Source organism: Ochotona curzoniae, unplaced genomic scaffold (assembly GCF_017591425.1).
Source record: "Ochotona curzoniae isolate NIBS_2020 unplaced genomic scaffold, NIBS_Ocur_1.0 scaffold_2587, whole genome shotgun sequence".
Lineage (NCBI taxonomy): Eukaryota > Metazoa > Chordata > Mammalia > Lagomorpha > Ochotonidae > Ochotona > Ochotona curzoniae.
Window position 1 is genome coordinate 2,610,155 of NW_024467096.1, and position 17,616 is coordinate 2,627,770.

General features: G+C 52.2%; 1 protein-coding gene across 1 annotated transcript in view; it reads left to right on the forward strand.

The window, feature by feature from the left end:
• The window catches only part of PDIA5 (protein disulfide isomerase family A member 5), an 80,228-nt gene that overhangs the window by 18,377 nt on the left and 44,235 nt on the right, over positions 1–17,616 (forward strand). The window contains exons 2-5 of the mRNA XM_041002903.1: positions 4,526–4,652; positions 7,268–7,355; positions 14,120–14,203; positions 14,459–14,504. Coding sequence (XP_040858837.1) covers positions 4,526–4,652; positions 7,268–7,355; positions 14,120–14,203; positions 14,459–14,504 — 345 coding nt within the window. The remainder of the gene's footprint in view (positions 1–4,525; positions 4,653–7,267; positions 7,356–14,119; positions 14,204–14,458; positions 14,505–17,616) is intronic.

The following is a 17,616-nucleotide window of genomic DNA, read 5'->3' on the forward strand; positions in this document are numbered from 1 at the left end:
TCCTTGGTGCCAGGCATCCTGAGCACTTCTGGTAGTGCAGTGAGCCTTGTGCTCCTATGGCCAAGGGGCTGGGGTGAACAGGACTGTGGTGGGGGTGCTGGCACCACATCAGGGGTTGCAGGCTTGGTATCTGACAGCAGGTGAGCATGCTGGTTTTCTGATCAGAGCAGGACCTCTCCTTTGGGGGCAGTGGGTTGCCTAGTGTGCCTGGCAGCTCAGCCCTGATGTGAAGACACTGACTTGCAGCTGAGGGCTGCCGAGCAGAGATGCCGATCATCACAGGGAGGTCACAAAGGGTTTGCGTGCTGAACAAAAGGGCCTTTTTTCTCTCCTCTGCCTCCAGAGCAATTGACCGAGAACTGTGCACAGCGCTGCCAAGCCCAGGAGCAATGCTAGGGCTGTCTGGGCTTCCCCCCACCCTCTCCCTCCCAGTGGTGCACGCATCATTAACGTTGTTATTGTTGCTGTGATGGTTGTTGTTCTCAAGGTTTGTGCCTATGACTTAGAGAGTCTGCAGGAAGGCGCCTGGCAGGGCCTCAGAGGCTCCTGGAGGAGCAGCTCAGGCAGGAAAGGAAGGCACGTAACTGCTGGAAAGGTTACAGCAGGCTGCACTGTGGGGAGGGGAATGGTCAGTGGCTAGAGGAGGGCCTCCCCCGCCTCCTGCTGGCTGGGGTGAGTGAGGTCAGCGAAGATGCTGAGCCTGGGGTCTTAGCTCTTTGCACCTCATCTCCCTGAATTCATCCATGGCCTGATGTTTCACTCTCCTGCTGGGTGGTTGGCAAAGCTGTTACTCCTTTCCCACACAGGTCAGCTGTTGGGATAGGGCCTTCAGATATCTGGCGGCCTCACCTACCATTCCCACCAGCTTTTCTGCACTGTGGTCTGTCTGAGGACCATGGTCATTTTTGGGCTTCCCAGAGCTGCTAGGCAGTAGCCCACCTTCCCCCTGCCTGCCCTGCCCATATCTGAGATCAGATATTCCAGGATCCCCCTTGCCCCCGGTGAATGCCTGAAATTGGGCATAGTGCCAAGCCTCACATGGACCATGCCTATGATAAAGTTTAATACAAGAGGTTAGCAACACAAAGTACTAATGATAATGGTGGGCAGGGATGCCCTGTGGCTTCGCCAGGCCAAAGGTGGTTTTGCATCTCAGGTGAGAAAGTGGAACAGCTTGAGGCTTCCTCCTTTTGCTCAGAAGAGCATGTCATTTATAAGTTAAGCACCGTTTATTTCTGGAATTTTCCATTTGATATTTTTAGACCACCACTGACTACGGTGATGGACATTGTGAATGACAGGAGGCTAACTGTGGGTGACTTCCCACAGGTCAGGAGTGTGACAACGGATGTGATTTGTCATGTTTGTGGAGCAGAACATTTTCCCAGGGCTTTTGGTGACCCCCTGCCCTCCGGAGTTCTTAACTTTGGGGGGTGCAGATGAGGGTGGAGATACCATGGGCTCCTCTCTGCACCCAAAAGTCAGGCTAGGCCAGCTGCAGCGAGTTCCCACCCAGCCTTCTTCCCCTTTGTGGTTCCAGGCAAGGTCTGCCTGCTCAGCATTTTTCTGGTTGAGTTCAAGTTCTATGCTGTGTGGTAGGATATATCGAGACTTTGGCTTGTTGAGCACCAGGTGGCCCTGGGGCAGGTGACCCTAGGGATCAGTTGACTTTCAGGAAGGAAGTAGACACTGCCCTGGTCTCTGGCTTAGCTGAGGCCTGTGCTGCTTTGGAAGTGTAGGTCCCTGCCAGCCTCAAGCAGAGCTTGGCCTGTAGGTCAGAGTACTGTGTGCTAGGCCAGCACAAGCTGTTTTTCACGACTGGTCAGAGTGAGAATTAAAAACCGAGCAGTGAGGTGAGGTGTTTTCCCAGTAGTTTTTTGTTTGTTTGTTTGTTTGTTTTCTAATTCCCTCCATCATGATGTGCATTCAGCTGTGGACTCTAGCCTGAAGTCCAACCGCTGTCTGGGAACAGCAGGTGGCAACCTGGAAGAGCCTTTAGGTGGGCTCTGAAGGTGGCCTGCATGAGGCCAGTGGGCCCCTAGGCATCATGCCTAGCTCTGACACGTGGAATGGAGGAGAAAGGGCTGCATTCTGAGAGAAGGAGCTTTTGCATCCACATGGCAGGTTGTACGTAGACACACCAGTATATGGTCTTGTTTCTGTCTTCCATTCCGCTGAGCCGGAAGTTTGTGATATAGATTAGATAACCAATACTGTCAGAGTGCATGCTGATGTATCAGGCATGTTCAATAACTTACTGCATTGCCTCCTTGCAGGAGTTCCCGGAGGGAGGTGTTATCATCCACATGTCAGGCACCCGGCATATAGCTGCTCGAGGTGTCTAAACTCCTGAAAAGGAAGAGCTGAGACTCAGCCCTGGTTTGCACAGAGACTGGGGTCCAGATACCAGCTCTTCTTAATCCTTAACCATGCAATGCTGGGAAGGTTATTTCTTTGCAAAATCCTTCTGAGATCCTAGATTCCCTCCCAGGGCTCTCAAGCACTTCAGATACTGGTTGCCTCATGGTACAGAGCACATTCCTCCATGACTGTCTCATGAGGTTGGATCCTTCATTTCCTGGGTTCCACTCCCCTCTCACTTTTCATGTGCTTCTTATTTCCATCCAGCAAAGGTTTCAGGAGCACCCTGAGGGAGGGTGCCCCAACTGCTATTGGAGCAAATCTGATCCCAGCTGGTGGAGGGTTTGGCTGGGTCCAGAACCCCAGTTGGAAAGTGTACCCTTGATGACTGGAGGTGACAGATCCTTGCCGGCTGCTGTGCTGGACAGCAGTTTGGGGCCACATCTGCCTCCTGTGGAGTTTGCTTCTATGCAAAACCTATAGGACCCTTTTTTGGCAGTGTTTGGAAAGTTTTCGGTGATATACCTCTTGTTTTTGTTTTTAATTCATTTGGATTTTCTTGTTTGTTTTTAATTAATTAACTCATGGGGCTGGACTTTATACTGAAGACTCATCCTTCCGTTCTCATCAACATTTTCTTGAGCCTTTCTATATATGTGCATATATACATACATATATATATATTTCTTGTTTGTTTTCTTTTTTTACGTTTTTATTGCTTGAAAGGGCAAAGTGACAGACAGGGAGAGATAACAAGATCTTCCCTCTGCTGTTTCATTCTTTAGATGGCCACAGTGGCCAGAGTTGAACAAGGCTGAAGCCAGGAACTAAGAACTCCAGTCGTCTTCCATGTGGGTGGCAGAGGACCAGCTGCTTAGGCCATCTTCCACTGTTTTCCCAGGCACATTAGCAAGGAGCTAGATCAGAAGCAAAGGAGCTGGTACTTGAACCAGCATTCTAATATAGGATGCCAGTGTTGTAGTTTGCGACTTAACCTGCTGTACTGCAACACTAGCCCCTCTTATTTCTTCAGTTCTATATATCCAGCTCTGGTTATTCCCACAATCATTTTAGTATCTGAGAGTTCTTTTTTGTTCTCTATGACTGTTTCTTTTTCATAGCATTTTGTTCTCATTTTATGAATGCATGTTATTTCTCGGAGAATAAGGGTTATAATTTTGTTCTTTCCATTTTCTTTTTCTGCATTTCACATTCCTACTGGTATGTTGGGGGCTGGCTTCTGTGTTGAGACAGAGGATCCTGGGGAAGGTGTTTGTGTGAAAGAGCAGGTGCTTGCAGGTGGCTAGCATCTCCGTGAGCATGAGGGGAAGGGCACTTGTTTGCTGGGAGCACCTGCAGTGGAGGCTTGAGTGGGAAATCAGCTGCTTTAATCACCACCTTCAGGTGGTTTCCCCAGAGAATTCCCTGATGTCTGGCTTGGGGAGTGAGACTGGCAGGCAGCATGCTGGGAAAAGAAGGGTGATGTTGCATACCAGGGCTTTGGAGGGAGTGGTGGTGTCCAGGTGCAGTTCATATTTTTCCACTGATCTCTGCTGTCTAAGGGTGGTCCTTACCCTACTTGCACCCCACCACAGCTGGCATCTCCTTTGTGGTCCACAAAAGGGCTGGGTGAGGCCTATGCTCTGCTCACCATCCTCCCTCTTCCAGCATTCAGCCCAGCCAGCCCTGTGCCTGCAGAGGTGCTGATGCCTCCAGTTCCCAAGGCTTCCTAAATTCCCTGTTGGCTAGCCTCCTGAGATCTCTCAGTGGAATGGGAGTAGCCCAGAACCTTTCCATGTACCCCTCCCCCATCCTATATTCTGTACATGCTGACCTCCCTGGTCAGTGCAGTGGGTGTTTTTAGGTGGCGCAGAATTTCCATGTTACTCCAGGGTATGGCCTTTGGGGCTGTGTGGAATACAGACCTGCAGTTCTTGATTGATGGATGGGTCATGATGTGGTGTGCATTTGTGGCCTGTGCAGTGTGTGCAGCTTTGTGGAAAGGCATGGGGAGAATGCGAGGGGCTGGAGGTGGCATCTCTGAGGCTGCAGAGACTGTGTGGTGCTCTCCTTCCGTGGGAGCACAGCCCATTGGCTGTCTCTGATTCCTCCTTGGGCCAGGCGGGAAGCAGAACCTTACCCTCCTTGTCACCTTCATCCCCAGGTGCTGCTACTGGCCTGGCTGTCCGCAGCGAAGGTCTCCTCACTCATTGAGAGAATCTCTGATCCTAAGGACTTGAAAAAGCTTCTCAGGACCCGAAATAACGTGCTAGTGCTTTACTCCAAGTCAGGTGAGTGCCCTAGGTCCTGGGGCTACCCATGGGGTCAGCTGGGATGAGATGGGAAGGGGGCAGGCAGTAGCAGGAGGTGGCACACTGAATGCAGGATTTCCCAGCATCCCCAGGAGTTGGTGCTGAAACTCTCAGGGGCCTTGCCTGCCACTTTTGGGCTTCCAGTGGGTTCTTTGGGCTCCTTTCCAGTGGGTATTTCTTAGGAGAAGACCTCTGGAGCGCCATTACTCCCTGGGGAAGGAAAGGGCAAGAATGAGAAGACAAGAGCTCCACGTGGTAGGCTCCCCGGGATGAACTCTCAAACTTCCTGCTCAGCCCCAGGGGCGTGCCTCAGCTGCCCTGGTGACCGCTAAGCTGGCCTTTGACCAGCTGAGTTGTTCCCATCACACACATGAGACTAATCACCCTGGCCCTGTCCAGCCCCCACCTGTCCTACTCTGGGGTCAGACTTGAGACTGAACCTGAGGTAGACCCCAAGTTTGTAGCAATTTCCAAAGCTGTAGAAGCCTTATAGAGGGGACAAGATTTGTGCCCTGCCAGTCTTCTGACCTTGAGGCTGGCATGGGCCAAGAGAGGTCCGCTTGGCTCTTGGCAGTGACTTTGGGGAGGGGTGAGTGGCTGGTGGTTGGTGCGGTTCCAGCAGAATGAAGTGGTTTGAACTGCTCCCAAGGATGCCAGGTTTCCCGTGCCTCTAGAGAAGCAGCGAATGGCCCTTGGCCGGGCCAGTTCCGGGTGCAGCCCTCCCTCTGGCAGCTCAGTCCGTGACACTCCCTGGCACTGGGGCCTGATGGATGTTTTCAGGCGTGTGTCTCTCCCAAAGCCTGTGACCTTCGGGCATCCCTGGCACATGGCTCTGTTCCTTGCCACTTGCTGCTCCTTCCCCTCCCTGTGGCTGGCATACACTTCCCTGACTTTGTTGTCGAAAGTCAGCATGCAGCTGTAGCAGTCTGTGCAGTCAGCAGGTGGAAGAAACCAAGGCAAGAGGAAAGCAGTGTTTCTTTCCCTTGGGAGTTTCTGGGGTGTAGGGGGCTTGCAATAAACATGGCATGGCCCCTTGGCACTGTGGTGGTTGTCAGGGCAGGGTGTAGTCTGTCCTCTCTCCAGAGCAGAGCCCACAAACAGAGCTCACTATCTCTTAAGGGGAAGCTAAGAGAGAAATGGACCAGTTGGAGATCGACCGGCCAGCCCATGGAGTGTGGGGCTGGTCCTCCATGCTGCCTCTGCTTCCTGTTTGCTTGGATAGAGGGCAGGGAAAAATGGTATCTGGCATGGGGCCAGCGTGAGACTGAGACCAGGCTATCCTTATGGTGGGCTGCAGCATGGGGAGATTGGGGTTTGTTCTCGTGTTAGCACTGTGTGGGGCAGGAGGCAGGGCTGGAATATTGTTGCTGTCTGTCTCTCTTTCTGTCCCTCCCTTTTTCCCTCCCTCCCTGCACTCACCCTCTGCCCCTGTGGACAATTGAGCCCCAAGTGCTGCCCCTTTCAGGCTCCTGCCTGCTTTGGGACGTTAGCCAGCAAGGCCAGGATGAGTCTCTGACCCCTTCTGCCTCCTGCTGTTATGTGCCAGTCAGCAGTGAGGACTTCAGAGGTTTCCTCCCCCTTCTTCCTGTCCTTCCAGGCCTGCCTCCTGTTTCAGTGCTGGAGCAGGGGTTCCCCCCATGGCGCTGCTGATTCCTCCCCTCCCTGGTGCTGGCCGCCATTGGGGCTCCTTGCCCTCCTCCTGCCTCCTGGTGGTGGTTGTCTGGGTGTGCCTCTTACCTGACTGGGAGAGGCTATGCCATGATGTGTGCATATAAGGCTCAGCATGCCTTGATTCACAATGGGTTCCCCTAGTCTGCTCAGTAAGAGGGCAGCTCTGTGGGGCATGCAGTTCTTGTGGAGGTATGCTAGGCCTTTGAAAATTTTATTTGAAAGGCAGAGTTAGAGAAGGGGAGATTGAGATGTCTTCCATCCATTGGTTCACTCCCCAGATGGCCTCAATGACCAGAGCTGAACCGATCTGAAACCAGGCGCCAAGAGCTACTTCCAGGTCTCTCATGTGGGTACAGGGGTCCAAGGACTTGAGCCATCCTTGACTGTTTTTCCAGGCCATAAGCAGGGAGCTGGATCATAAATAGAGCCACCAGGTTTCAAATTGTTACCCATGTGGGTTGCCGGTGCCTCAGAGTAAGTCTTTACCGGCTACGACTCTGTCCTAGAGTTTTTGACAGAAGACAGTGGGAGGTTCTCCCCATCAGCCTCTGCCTGATAGCCCCTTCTGAGAGAATTCACAGGTGTCAAACAGTGGAGCGGGATGAGGGCAGGGATCCAACACAGGGCTGAGATCCGGGCCACAGCTTCGTGGTAGTGTCTGGGTGCTTTTTGTGGTAGTGTCCTGGTGTCACCCAGGCCCACAGGGATGGATAGCTAGGTGGGTGAGAAATGTCCATCCCACCCTTGTGCCTGCAGCTGACCCTGAAGATGTCACCATGGCTGGCTCCTTCCCCAGGGCTGCTGGGAATGGTGGGCTGTGAACTGTTGCCTGAGGACACATGGCATGGGCCCACAGGAGGCTGGTGTCACACCTGGACCTCGGGTTGGGGCACACAGATATGGACTTTGCTTCTTTGTTTCAGAGGCGGCAGCTGAAAGTCATCTCAAGTTGTTGTCCACGGTGGCCCAGGCAGTGAAAGGACAGGGCACCATCTGCTGGGTGGACTGCGGGTGAGTCCCAGGCCCGGGGTGGGCTGTGGGCAGGGGGTACACCTGCCAGGAGAGAAGGCAATGTCCCCTGCACCTGGATACTCAGCAGTCATCTCTGGCCATCTCTCTGGGGTGGACTTCTGTGTCACAAGGGATTTGGGGACAAAGCTACATGACAAGTTGATGACCTCAAGCTGGTTGCCCAAGTTACAGAGGCTTGAAGGAGATCAAGTTTTTTTGACCAACCCCTGAAGGAGGCAAATTGTAGCTGTGGGAACAGGGGAAGTGGAGTTTCCTCCCACCTCCAGCTTCACTTCAAGCCTAGCTGGTCAGGAAAGTCTGCTCACCAGCTAGCCAGTACTTTTCTTAGATTAATTAATTGATTAGTAAGTTAAAGTGAGTGAGAAAGACCCAGAGAGAAATCTTCTTATCTACCAGATCACTTCCCAAATGGCCACAATGGCTAGGTCTGGACCAAGTGGAAGCTCCACCCAAGTCTCCTACATGATTGACAGGGGCCCAAGCACTTGTGCTGTTCACCATAGCTTTTCCCAGGCACATTAGCAGAGGGCTGGATTGGAAGTGGAGCAGCTATGGGCATGGAAGGCAGCAGCTTCATTTGCTGTGCCACAGCACTGGCCCCAGCTGGCGAAATGTCAGCCAGCAGTTAGCTCTCTTGTCCTGTCTTCCTGGTGTCTGTGTGTCTGCCATGTTTGACTGGCATGTGCTAGGTGACCAGCAGAGTGCCGGGACCGACTATGGGGGACACTTTGGCATTTCCTGTCATGCTGATGGAGCTGCGCTGTTGGTGTATGGGTGGCACAGGTGTGAGCAGGTGCTTTGCTTGAGTTGCAAGTATCCCTGGACACTTGCTGTGTGTGGTGGGGATACACAGTGTCCTCAGGGAGCACTGCGCACAGGGGCGAGGAGTGGCTGTGTAGTCCCATAGCACCAGTTCCAGGGCCATGTGCTGTGCACAGGTGCTCCATGTTTGCAGGGTGAGTCCTTTGAGCCTGCCTGGCCAAGTTAGAAACAGCTTTGCAGAGGAGGTAAAGTCCCAACTTTGGGCAGAGAGCTCAAAGTCCCACGTGCTGGGAGTGCCCTGGCTATGCCCTCTGCAGCCGTTGGCTCTGCATGTAGAGGTCGGAGTCCACCTTTGTCAGGCATGAGAAGATACCCTAAGCTGGGTGCCGAGCCAAGTGGGGTCATGGCTGGTGCGTGAAGACAGGCCAAGAGGGATGGAGTTCAGGATTGAGGTTTGGAGACTCAATGTCTGCCGTTAATGGAAGTACCAGCCGGAAAACCCTGTGTGGGCAGGTGTGCTAAAAGCCCAGAACTGGTCAGGGGCCTATCTGAGAGCTTGAATGCAAAAGGGCAGATTGTCTCAGGTTGTCAATTACTGGGTGAATTATGGATGACACTGGAAGCAGGAAGATGTGAATCTGGGATTAGAGGCATGAGTCAGCTAAAGCTTTCCACTAGCAGTAAGGGCATGGAACTCCAGCTACAGTCCACATGTCAGCTAATAGGGGGAATTCTGATCTGTCATCTGCCCTTGTCTATTCTCTCTCTCTCTCTCTCTTTGCCAGACTGTTGGCCTGATCCTGTCAGTCCCCAAGGGAGACCACTGGATTCACTCTGCAGCCCTCTGCTCTTGTCCCTAGTGTGTGCATTCCATCTGTGAGCCTGGGACTGGAATGTTCCCAGGAATGGATGGAGATGGCCTACGTGGCATGGAACCTACAGCAGAGTAAAACAGCAGATGGTCAGCAGGACACACCTGTCCAGAGCAGGCTGGACCCTGCTCAAGTCCCACCCCTTGTTTGTTCCAGCACTGGCAGGTCGAGCGGGGATGCCAGGGCCTGACCTGGGTTGATTAGGAAAGGCAGGCTGAGCACAGCACTTTGCATTTCCCCTTTAAGTGGTTGGGGAAGAGAGAGGAGGACCCTGAGGAGTCTTGGCTAGTGCCAAGAGGTGGGGAGGAGGCAAGGCCTGGGCCAAAGGGTCGGCTCCTGTATGTCAGACATGGTGGTTGGCCCAAGTCATCCTCTATAACCTGGAGACAACAGCACAAGTTCTCTCCAGGACCATGGTGAGAATGGGGCAAATGAAAGTTCTGGAATAGAAAACATGATCTATACATGAGGTACCTTCTGCAGCTGTTATTGTTTGTTTGGGCAAGATGGTTTGGGAAAAGGCTGGGGAGATGGGGGGTAGTTGCTGGAGAGAGTTTGCTCATTCAGCGCCTTTTCATGGGGCCAGGATTCCCTGTGAGTCCAGCTGACAGAGTAGCCTAGCTATGACCCTGAGGAAGCCTGGGGCAGAGTGGGATTTGTAGGACTGTGGGTCAGGAGATTTGATTTGGTGTTCGGGCAGTGGCATCAAAGAACCGTAGGAGCCAGCGAGAGCTGCTGCCCTCTTCTGGGCTGCAGTTTGAGCCCCTGTGAACTGTGGAGTGGAATCTTCCAAGTCGCTGTCAGACATAAGTAACCTGGTGCAAAAAATGCTAGAAGCTGTCTGATCCAGTGTGTGCCTTCCAGCCACTGTACCTCTTCCTTGTGTCTCTCCCAGTTCTGGGCATCTCCCGTCCCTCTCCCCGTAGCTCATTTCCATGAATTCATCCTGGAAGGGAACTGGGTTGCTGCGTCTCCCATGCTTTTGGTCTCTCTTCTCCTCCACTGGGTATTCTCTTCTCTTCACTTATGTGTCCCTTTCCTCCCCTGTCTACACATGCACCTCTAGAGACACACACACACACCCCTCTCTGTTTTAGTTTGCTTCCTAGTCCCAGAACCTCTCTCTCATGGCTTCCATCCAGGAGCTTGTCCTCTTTCCTCCCCGCCTCCACCTCCTGGCTCAGACCTCAGCAGCCACACTCAGCTTGGCTGTTAAGTGGGTTGTGTGTGAGGGAGTTGGTATTCCTTTCGTGCCTTGCCCGCTGGCGCTCAGGCTGGGCCTTGGCCTGGATCGCTGCTGTCTGGGAAGCTGAGCTGAAGCCAGCCGCAGATGCTGTGCCTGCTGTTGCTCATTCTTGAGGCTGTCTAAACCAGGGGCCAGACCGGCCAGTCAGGGACTTGCTGCTTTCCTTCCCTGAGGGTTCTGGGTATTTTGCTTTTCTTCCCTCCTGTTCCTCTCCCTTGTGCTTCATTTCCCTGGAGCAGCAATGGCTCTCCAAGATGGTTAGGGGCCTACCAATGCAGGTGTAGTGTACTTTCAAAGTCTTGGGTTTTCTTCTCAAGGTTGTTGGATTTTAACATTTGCTCCTTTATAAAGGAACCATGTCCAACATGACTCAGCCAGGGGGTAAAGTCAACTCCCAGAAGTGCTGTGCTGATGTGTGGCTTCAGATTCCTCTGACATATACATCTCTGTGCACGTGCTTGGGTGCTGTGTCCCCACCAAGTAGTAGAACGTCAGAGTTGCTGGGCTTGGAAAAACAGTGTGGAGGGGTTACCTGATGTTGTCAGAGGGAAGTCGCATTCTTCTCTCTCTGATTGCCATTGCTCTGACAACAGGCAAGTCTGGTAGAATCCCTGCAGGAGACCCTTCACGGACACCAAGGGCTCAGCCGTTATGTGATGGTCCTGTGCCTGGCCTCACGTGACAACTCTGTGCTTTGTCATTGTCCTTGCTGTGGGGCACTGTGTACAGTTACATTCAGAATATCCTTTCCTCATGTTCCCTGAAGCAGGGACACTTCCTGCTTTTCTTCCCCACCCTGTTCCCAGAGATCACAGATTCCCATGCTCGCAGCCTGTCACTTCCAGCTTCGGAACCTAGTTGGGGTCACCGAGGGAAGAGTCAGTGGCTGGGGTGGCTGCAGTCTTTTTCTGCTCCATCAGCAGGAGAGTGGTTGTGGTCTGCAGTGAGCATCAGAACATGGACAGTGGCTGAGCTGATGGATGGCCAGGAGAGAGATGACCGGATCTGGAGACACTTTAAGTCTTCTTACGGGTCCTGGTCCATCTCTCAGGATATAGGGTGGCATGTTTCTGCTGTGCTGTGAACCCTGTGGAGGGTTCAGAAGCTCCATTAGCTTATGTGAGTCACAAGGGCATTCTAACTCTGGAAACCTAAGGCCCCACCTTCCTCCAGGGAAATTTCAGTCTTAAGTCTGTGGGTTGTGAATGAAGATATCACACTGCCTTAGCCCCCAGCACCTGTTTTTTCTCTTTCATCCAGCTCTTCTCTTGCCATCCCACCTGTCATCTCTGGGACTGGCTCCCAGGAGTGTAAGTCCCCAGTCTCTTGGGTGATTATTATTATGTGTGAAGGGCTAACAAGCACTACGTTATGCACCTGCAGCAGCCACTCGAGGCAGGCAGCCAGCACATCCCATGGGAGCAACACGCACACGTGTCTGTATGGGGCTGGGAGGTAGGAGGTGGGGCAGGGAGTGAGGTGTGTGCAGCTCCTGGTCTCACCCTCCATGCTTTCTGCAGAGGAGAGTGGCTGGGATGGGGCAGGTGGGTGGCCCTGACACCTTGCTCCCTGGAACACTGTTTGGTCATGAATGGAGGAAGGTAGGGCTCAGCCAACTTGAGGACAGGGCCCAGGAAAGGGCTTTTACATGGCCACAACCATCCTTCCTGATGCAGGATCTTTTCTCCACCACCCGCAGTTCTAGCGAAACACTCATCTCTGCTCACTGCCTTTGTCTCTTTTTTTTTCTCCTGCAAGACCCCAGCCCCTGGTGGGAGGAGGAGGCAAAGGCAAGAGATCAATTAATTGTCCTTCTTCTATCAATGCTGATCCTTTTAAGTCCCTGAGCTTGGTTAATATTCTCCCCTTCTTGAACTCTTATGCCTCTTACTGTCTGCACTGAACAAATGGTACAAGCATCTGTGTGCATACTCACACATAACTGAGAGACAGATGTGTAGGAGAGAGGGGAGAGGAGGAGTTGCCCCTGGGCAGGATTCCTGGCGCTCAGGAAACAAGTGCACACTCTCGTCCTAGCAGCAGCATGACCAGACAGCTCCACCAAAGCCTGTCCTGGGCTCACAGTGGTCCCTAGGGCTGCAGCAGTAGCCTGGCAGGGATTGGGGCAGGGCTGACCTGCACCCCAGCCCTCTTCCCTCCGCTTGCTGAAAATCACATGCCAAGGCTGATAGATGAGGACGAGAACTCTCCTCTCTGCCCCTAGCTTATCCCTTCTCTCTGGACTCCCTCTGTCTTAAAATGCCCTTGCACTCTGGGGAAGAAACATAACAAGGTTGTTAGTCTCTGCTTTTGGTATCCCCACTGTTTGCCTGTGATTAGACAGCTGGGACTTGCACAAGGGGTTCTGGGGAAGGAGGGTCCAGTGACCATTCCCTAAGGAACCATGTACCTCTCCACCCCATCTCTGGTGAAATCTCACTTCTTGACTTGCACACTGCTTCTTTGCCCTTATCAAGAGCTTCCAAAGGTTTGCTTGTCTGCTGCTGCTGAGGCTTGGTGTTAGGACTGCGTGGGGTGATGAGTCCATGTGTTCAGCTGTGAGGCTGACAGCTGTGGGTGGAAGTAGGATGTGTAACAGGTGGAAGAGGAAGTCACTTTCCTCAGATGGCTGTCATGCCTGGTGCAACAGAGCTGCTCCACAGCCCCCCTGAAGTGCCCAACTGCTGTGCAGCCATGGTGGTCAGCAGGTGCCAGTTGCTCTGGATGCTTTCAGACCTGAGAAGTGGGCCCTCCAGCAACAACCAGGTCTGGGGTACCTGGCTGCCTAGTCTCTGGGGTACCTGCCATGTGCAGTGAGGCTGGAGAAGCTGTGAATGTAGGCAGGGCTGGTGTAGAGCTCAGGCGGGACCCAAGACCTTCACAGGTAGATGTGTCGGAGGTAACCAGGGAAGGATGCTGGTCTAACACATGGTTCCCAAACTTGAGCTTGCACCAGAATTGCCCACTTGTGTTGGTCAAACACAAGTGCTCAAGTGTCCCCCGTATCTTTGGATGTGCTTGGCCTGGGATGGAGCTGGCAGCTGATGTTTCTGATGTGTCTCTGGGTGATGCTCATGCCCTCGGTCCAAGGATCACACTTTGAGAAACAATGGACTAGGAAGGAATTCAAGTTAGGTGAAGTGGTGCTTGGGGTACAGTGATGGTCACCTGGTAGATGCTGCTAGAATGTTGCATTGCTGGTGTGAGGGAGGAAGTCGTAACCTTTCTCCTTTTGGCTTTCCTCAATTCCTCATCAGATTTCTTAGCTTCCTCCATATAAGAGACTGCTTTCTTCCAATCCTGGTCTGAAGATAGAATAGTAGATGGCAGATAGTTTTGTTGCCTTTAGGGAGTGTGAACCAGCAGATGGGAAATGTTCTTGCTTGCCTGCCTGATTCCAAATTAAAAAAATAAATAAATACATTAAAAAAAATATTTTCACACATCTTGTTTGATCCCAGCCCTCCCAGACATGCTAAGGGAATGAATTGGGAGGACAGGGACTTGGTTCTCTCTGCATTTTCCCAGGGAAGCCCCTGGGACTGGAGCTGATTCTTCATGTGACAGTGGCCACTCAGCCACAGTGCTTTCCAGGCCTGTCTGTGCGGCCTCTCACAAGCGGTGGTAATTATCACCCTCCACCTGCTCATTCCTGTCTTTCCTGATCAGCCCACATCTTGTCGACACCTCTTCATCCTCCAGTCCTCTGAGAACCGTCTCCATGAGTTCATCGACGGCAGTTACAGAGGCCAACGTGGTGCCAACATCACCAGCATATGACTTGGACCATCCGCAAATTTTGCTGTCAATACCTCCATGGCGACTGCAGATAACCGATATATCCCAATGTTTGTGTCTTCCAGGGATGCAGAGAGTAGGAAATTGTGCAAGAAGATGAAAGTTGACCTGAGCCTGAAGGACAAAACAGTCGAATTGTTCCATTACCAGTGAGTACACGCGAGCCTCTCCACTGTGCACAGAAGCACGGCAGGCTCTGCTGCATGCACGGCAGTTTCCAATTACAGTCATTGTATCTCCAGAGGTTTTATTTTTTTTTTCTCCAGTGTGTACAGTTCTATTAAAAAAAAAAGATTCCTGACTGTGTTCCGTTACTGAGTCTCTGAGATACTGCAGGGAGCCACGACTGTGTGTCTTTGCGTGGCCTTTCTGTGTACTGATGTCTTTTTCTCCTCACTCAACAGAGACGGCGCATTCCATATGGAATATAATCGAGCCCTGACATTGAAGGTAAGCGCCCCATGGAAGTGCAGCTGCATGGGTGCCTGGCATTTGGCAGGCTGGCCCCGGGACAAGGAAGGACCCTGTGGCACAGATTGCTCATCTGAGGGACTGAAGCCTGTGTTGTGTCACCCCAATCCCCACCCCTAACCCCTAGCACAAAGGGCAGCAGGGTATCCAGAAGAGTTTGTAACTGATGACACTTGGCTTAGTGGATGAGTCCACAGTTATCCATGGAGGTGCAGCCTGTACCCTCTCCCCAACCAGAGGCCTGGCCTCCTTGGGGTGTGGCTCCAGGACCTTCTTTCACCTCCATGGAGATGGCTGCTGTGGCACCCTGGATGCTGGAAGGGACTTCCTGTGCCAGGGTTAGTGAGCACAGGGAGCTTCATGCCGATGCAGATTGATCCAGAGGAGACATAGCCCTCTGCAAGATGTTTCCTGCCACCACCATGATCCTGAAGGAGACAAAACAGCCTAGCCCTGAGCCCTTTCCCAGCTCTTAGCCTTCAAGCTGGCCTTCTGTTCCTGGGTCAGGCGACATGACCTGCTTTACCTGGGATTGTGTGATTCCTCTGGTCCCAGCAGGGGTTGAACCCACTTTTCCTGACTCCTGCTTTTCAGACTGGGTCAGACCCTGGACTCCCATCTTTGTTTGCCCATTCCTCCTTCCATTCTCACTGTGCAGCTGTCATGGCCCCTCACCCTCTATCCTTCTCCCTGTGTCTCTGATCCATCTTCCCAGGTCGCTGATTTCTTGTTTACCCACCAATTCTTTTTTTAAGAAATTTATTTATGCGTTTGAAAGTCAGAGTTACAGAAAAGAGGGAGAGGCAGAGAGCTTGCCGGTTCACTCCAAAAGTGGCTACAAAAGCTAGGACTAAGCCAGGAGTTCCATCCAGGTGTCCCATGTGGGTGGCAGGAGACCGAGTACTTGGCTGGCTTCTGCTGCCTTTCCCAGGCCATTAACAGGAAGCTGGATGGAAAATAGAACAGCCAGGATGTGATGAGTTGCTGCTGTCACAGGTGGCACAGCTTTATCCACTGGACCACAATGTCACCAGCCTCTTTCTTGCCTTTACTTCAGCAGGTCCCAGCCTGATGAACCTGCTCATGACTGCTTAGCAGTGTCTGCCTTTGCAGCTGCAGTGGCCAAGCTCACTGGAAAGCTTTCTTTCATGGTTCTCCTAGGACTCTCATCTCCAGGGAGACAGAGCAGTGCCTGGCAGGATGGGCATGTAGGCTTCAGGCTAATGTTACTGTTGTCCTGTGTGGTTGGGCAGCTCCCTCATCACAGGAACTGTTCTGAGGTCCCCAAGATGTTCGAGGCCAGATAAGTGAGAGCTTTTTATAGTAGGGAATCTCTTGTATATAGCATACATGCATACCTATATGCATACTTGCACACATGAACATACTTGCATACAGCATACACACGAATACATACACACACATGCACACCTGCATGTATACTTTTGCAGCCTTGGCATCTCAGCACATACACATTAGTGTCAATGAGGACCAGAGGTCCCAGGCAGACCCAATCCAGAAGACCCTCCATTGACCCCCCTCTTCAGGCCCCATAGCTTAAACCATGCCAACAGCTGTGAGGACATCTGAAGGCCAAGTGCAGGCCTTTGACTATTGTCTGAGCACTCAGGCGAGGGCAGCTGAGGGTGGGATGCCAGACACTGTTCCCTGCGAACATTCCAAGGTCGGTGAGACCACCTGGAAGGGAGGGATTGCAAAGATGGGATTGTTCAACTTCAGTGAAAGGAGAAAGCTCTCCACCAGAAAATAGAAGGCAGGAGCCGGGAATGCTTATTGCACAGGACAGTGCTGTAGCATAGCAGCTAAAGCTAGCATCCCATATGTCCCAAATGCTCCACTTCCCTGATAGTGTCATGGGAAAGGCAGTGGAAAATGGCCCAAGTGCTTGGGCACCTGCCACCCAAGTAGGAGACCTGGATGCAGAGGAGATCCAGGCTTCAGTTTGGCCAAGCCCTGGCCACTGCAGCCATATGGGGAGTTTTCTGGTAGATGAAAGATCTCTCTCCCTCTATGTCCCTTCCTTTTTTTCTGTAACTCAGACTTTCAAGTAAATAATCATTTTTTAAATTCTTCAAGAAGGAAGCTTTTATGGCACACTAAAAGATGCCATTTCTTTTCTCCTTCCATCCAATTCCACCTTTGTTTTCTGTTGTGAGGCCGGGGGTACTGTGCTCACTCAGTTCCTCACCTGGCTTGGGTCTTGGTCCCAGTGAGTCTGGTGGGCACACTGCATACTGTTCAGGATCTGGGGCCCACACACCCCTCATGTCCATTGGGCATTCTAGATGGAGACTCCCCCAAACCAGCAGTTTCCTGAAGAGCAGACAGAGGGGGCCTTTCAAGTGTCTTTGTTTTTTCTTTTTTTTTTTTAAGATTTATTTATTTTTTATTACAAAGTCAGATATACAGAGAGGAGGAGAGACAGAGAGGAAGATCTTCCATCCGATGATTCACTCTCCAAGTGACTGCAATGGCCAGTGCTGTGCCGATCCGAAGCCGGGAACCAGGAACCTCCTCCAGGTCTCCCACATAGGCACAAGAGCCCAAGGCTTTGGGTCATCCTCAACTGCTTTCCCAGGCCACAAGCAGGGAGCTGAATGGGAAGTGGAGCTACTGGGATTAGAACCGGGACCGATATGGGATCCCGGTGTGTTCAGGGTGAGGACTTTAGCTGCTAGGCCACGCCACCAGGCCCTCAAGTGTTTTTGTAATGTGGCCAGGTGGGCAGATGCCCCTGCAGCTTGGGTGAGTTGGGTGGCCCTACCCGTGTTGTCTCTACATTTGTCCATCAGTCACTCTTCTGCTGGGAGCTGGTTCCCAGCCCACCTGGAGAGGCAGGAAGCACTACCTGACTAAAATTCTGCCCATGTTTGGCTGCCTCCCATTTTCCCATCCTAGTTCTTTCCACAATGGAAGTTCCAGAAATAATATGCCTCATGGAGGACCTCTCATGCATTGTCAGCAGGAGCAATGAATACATAGACTCTGAAATAGCATCCCCCCTTCTCACCTCATGCCTTCCTCCTGACACACATGGATGCACACATGCATATGTATACTCATACTCACA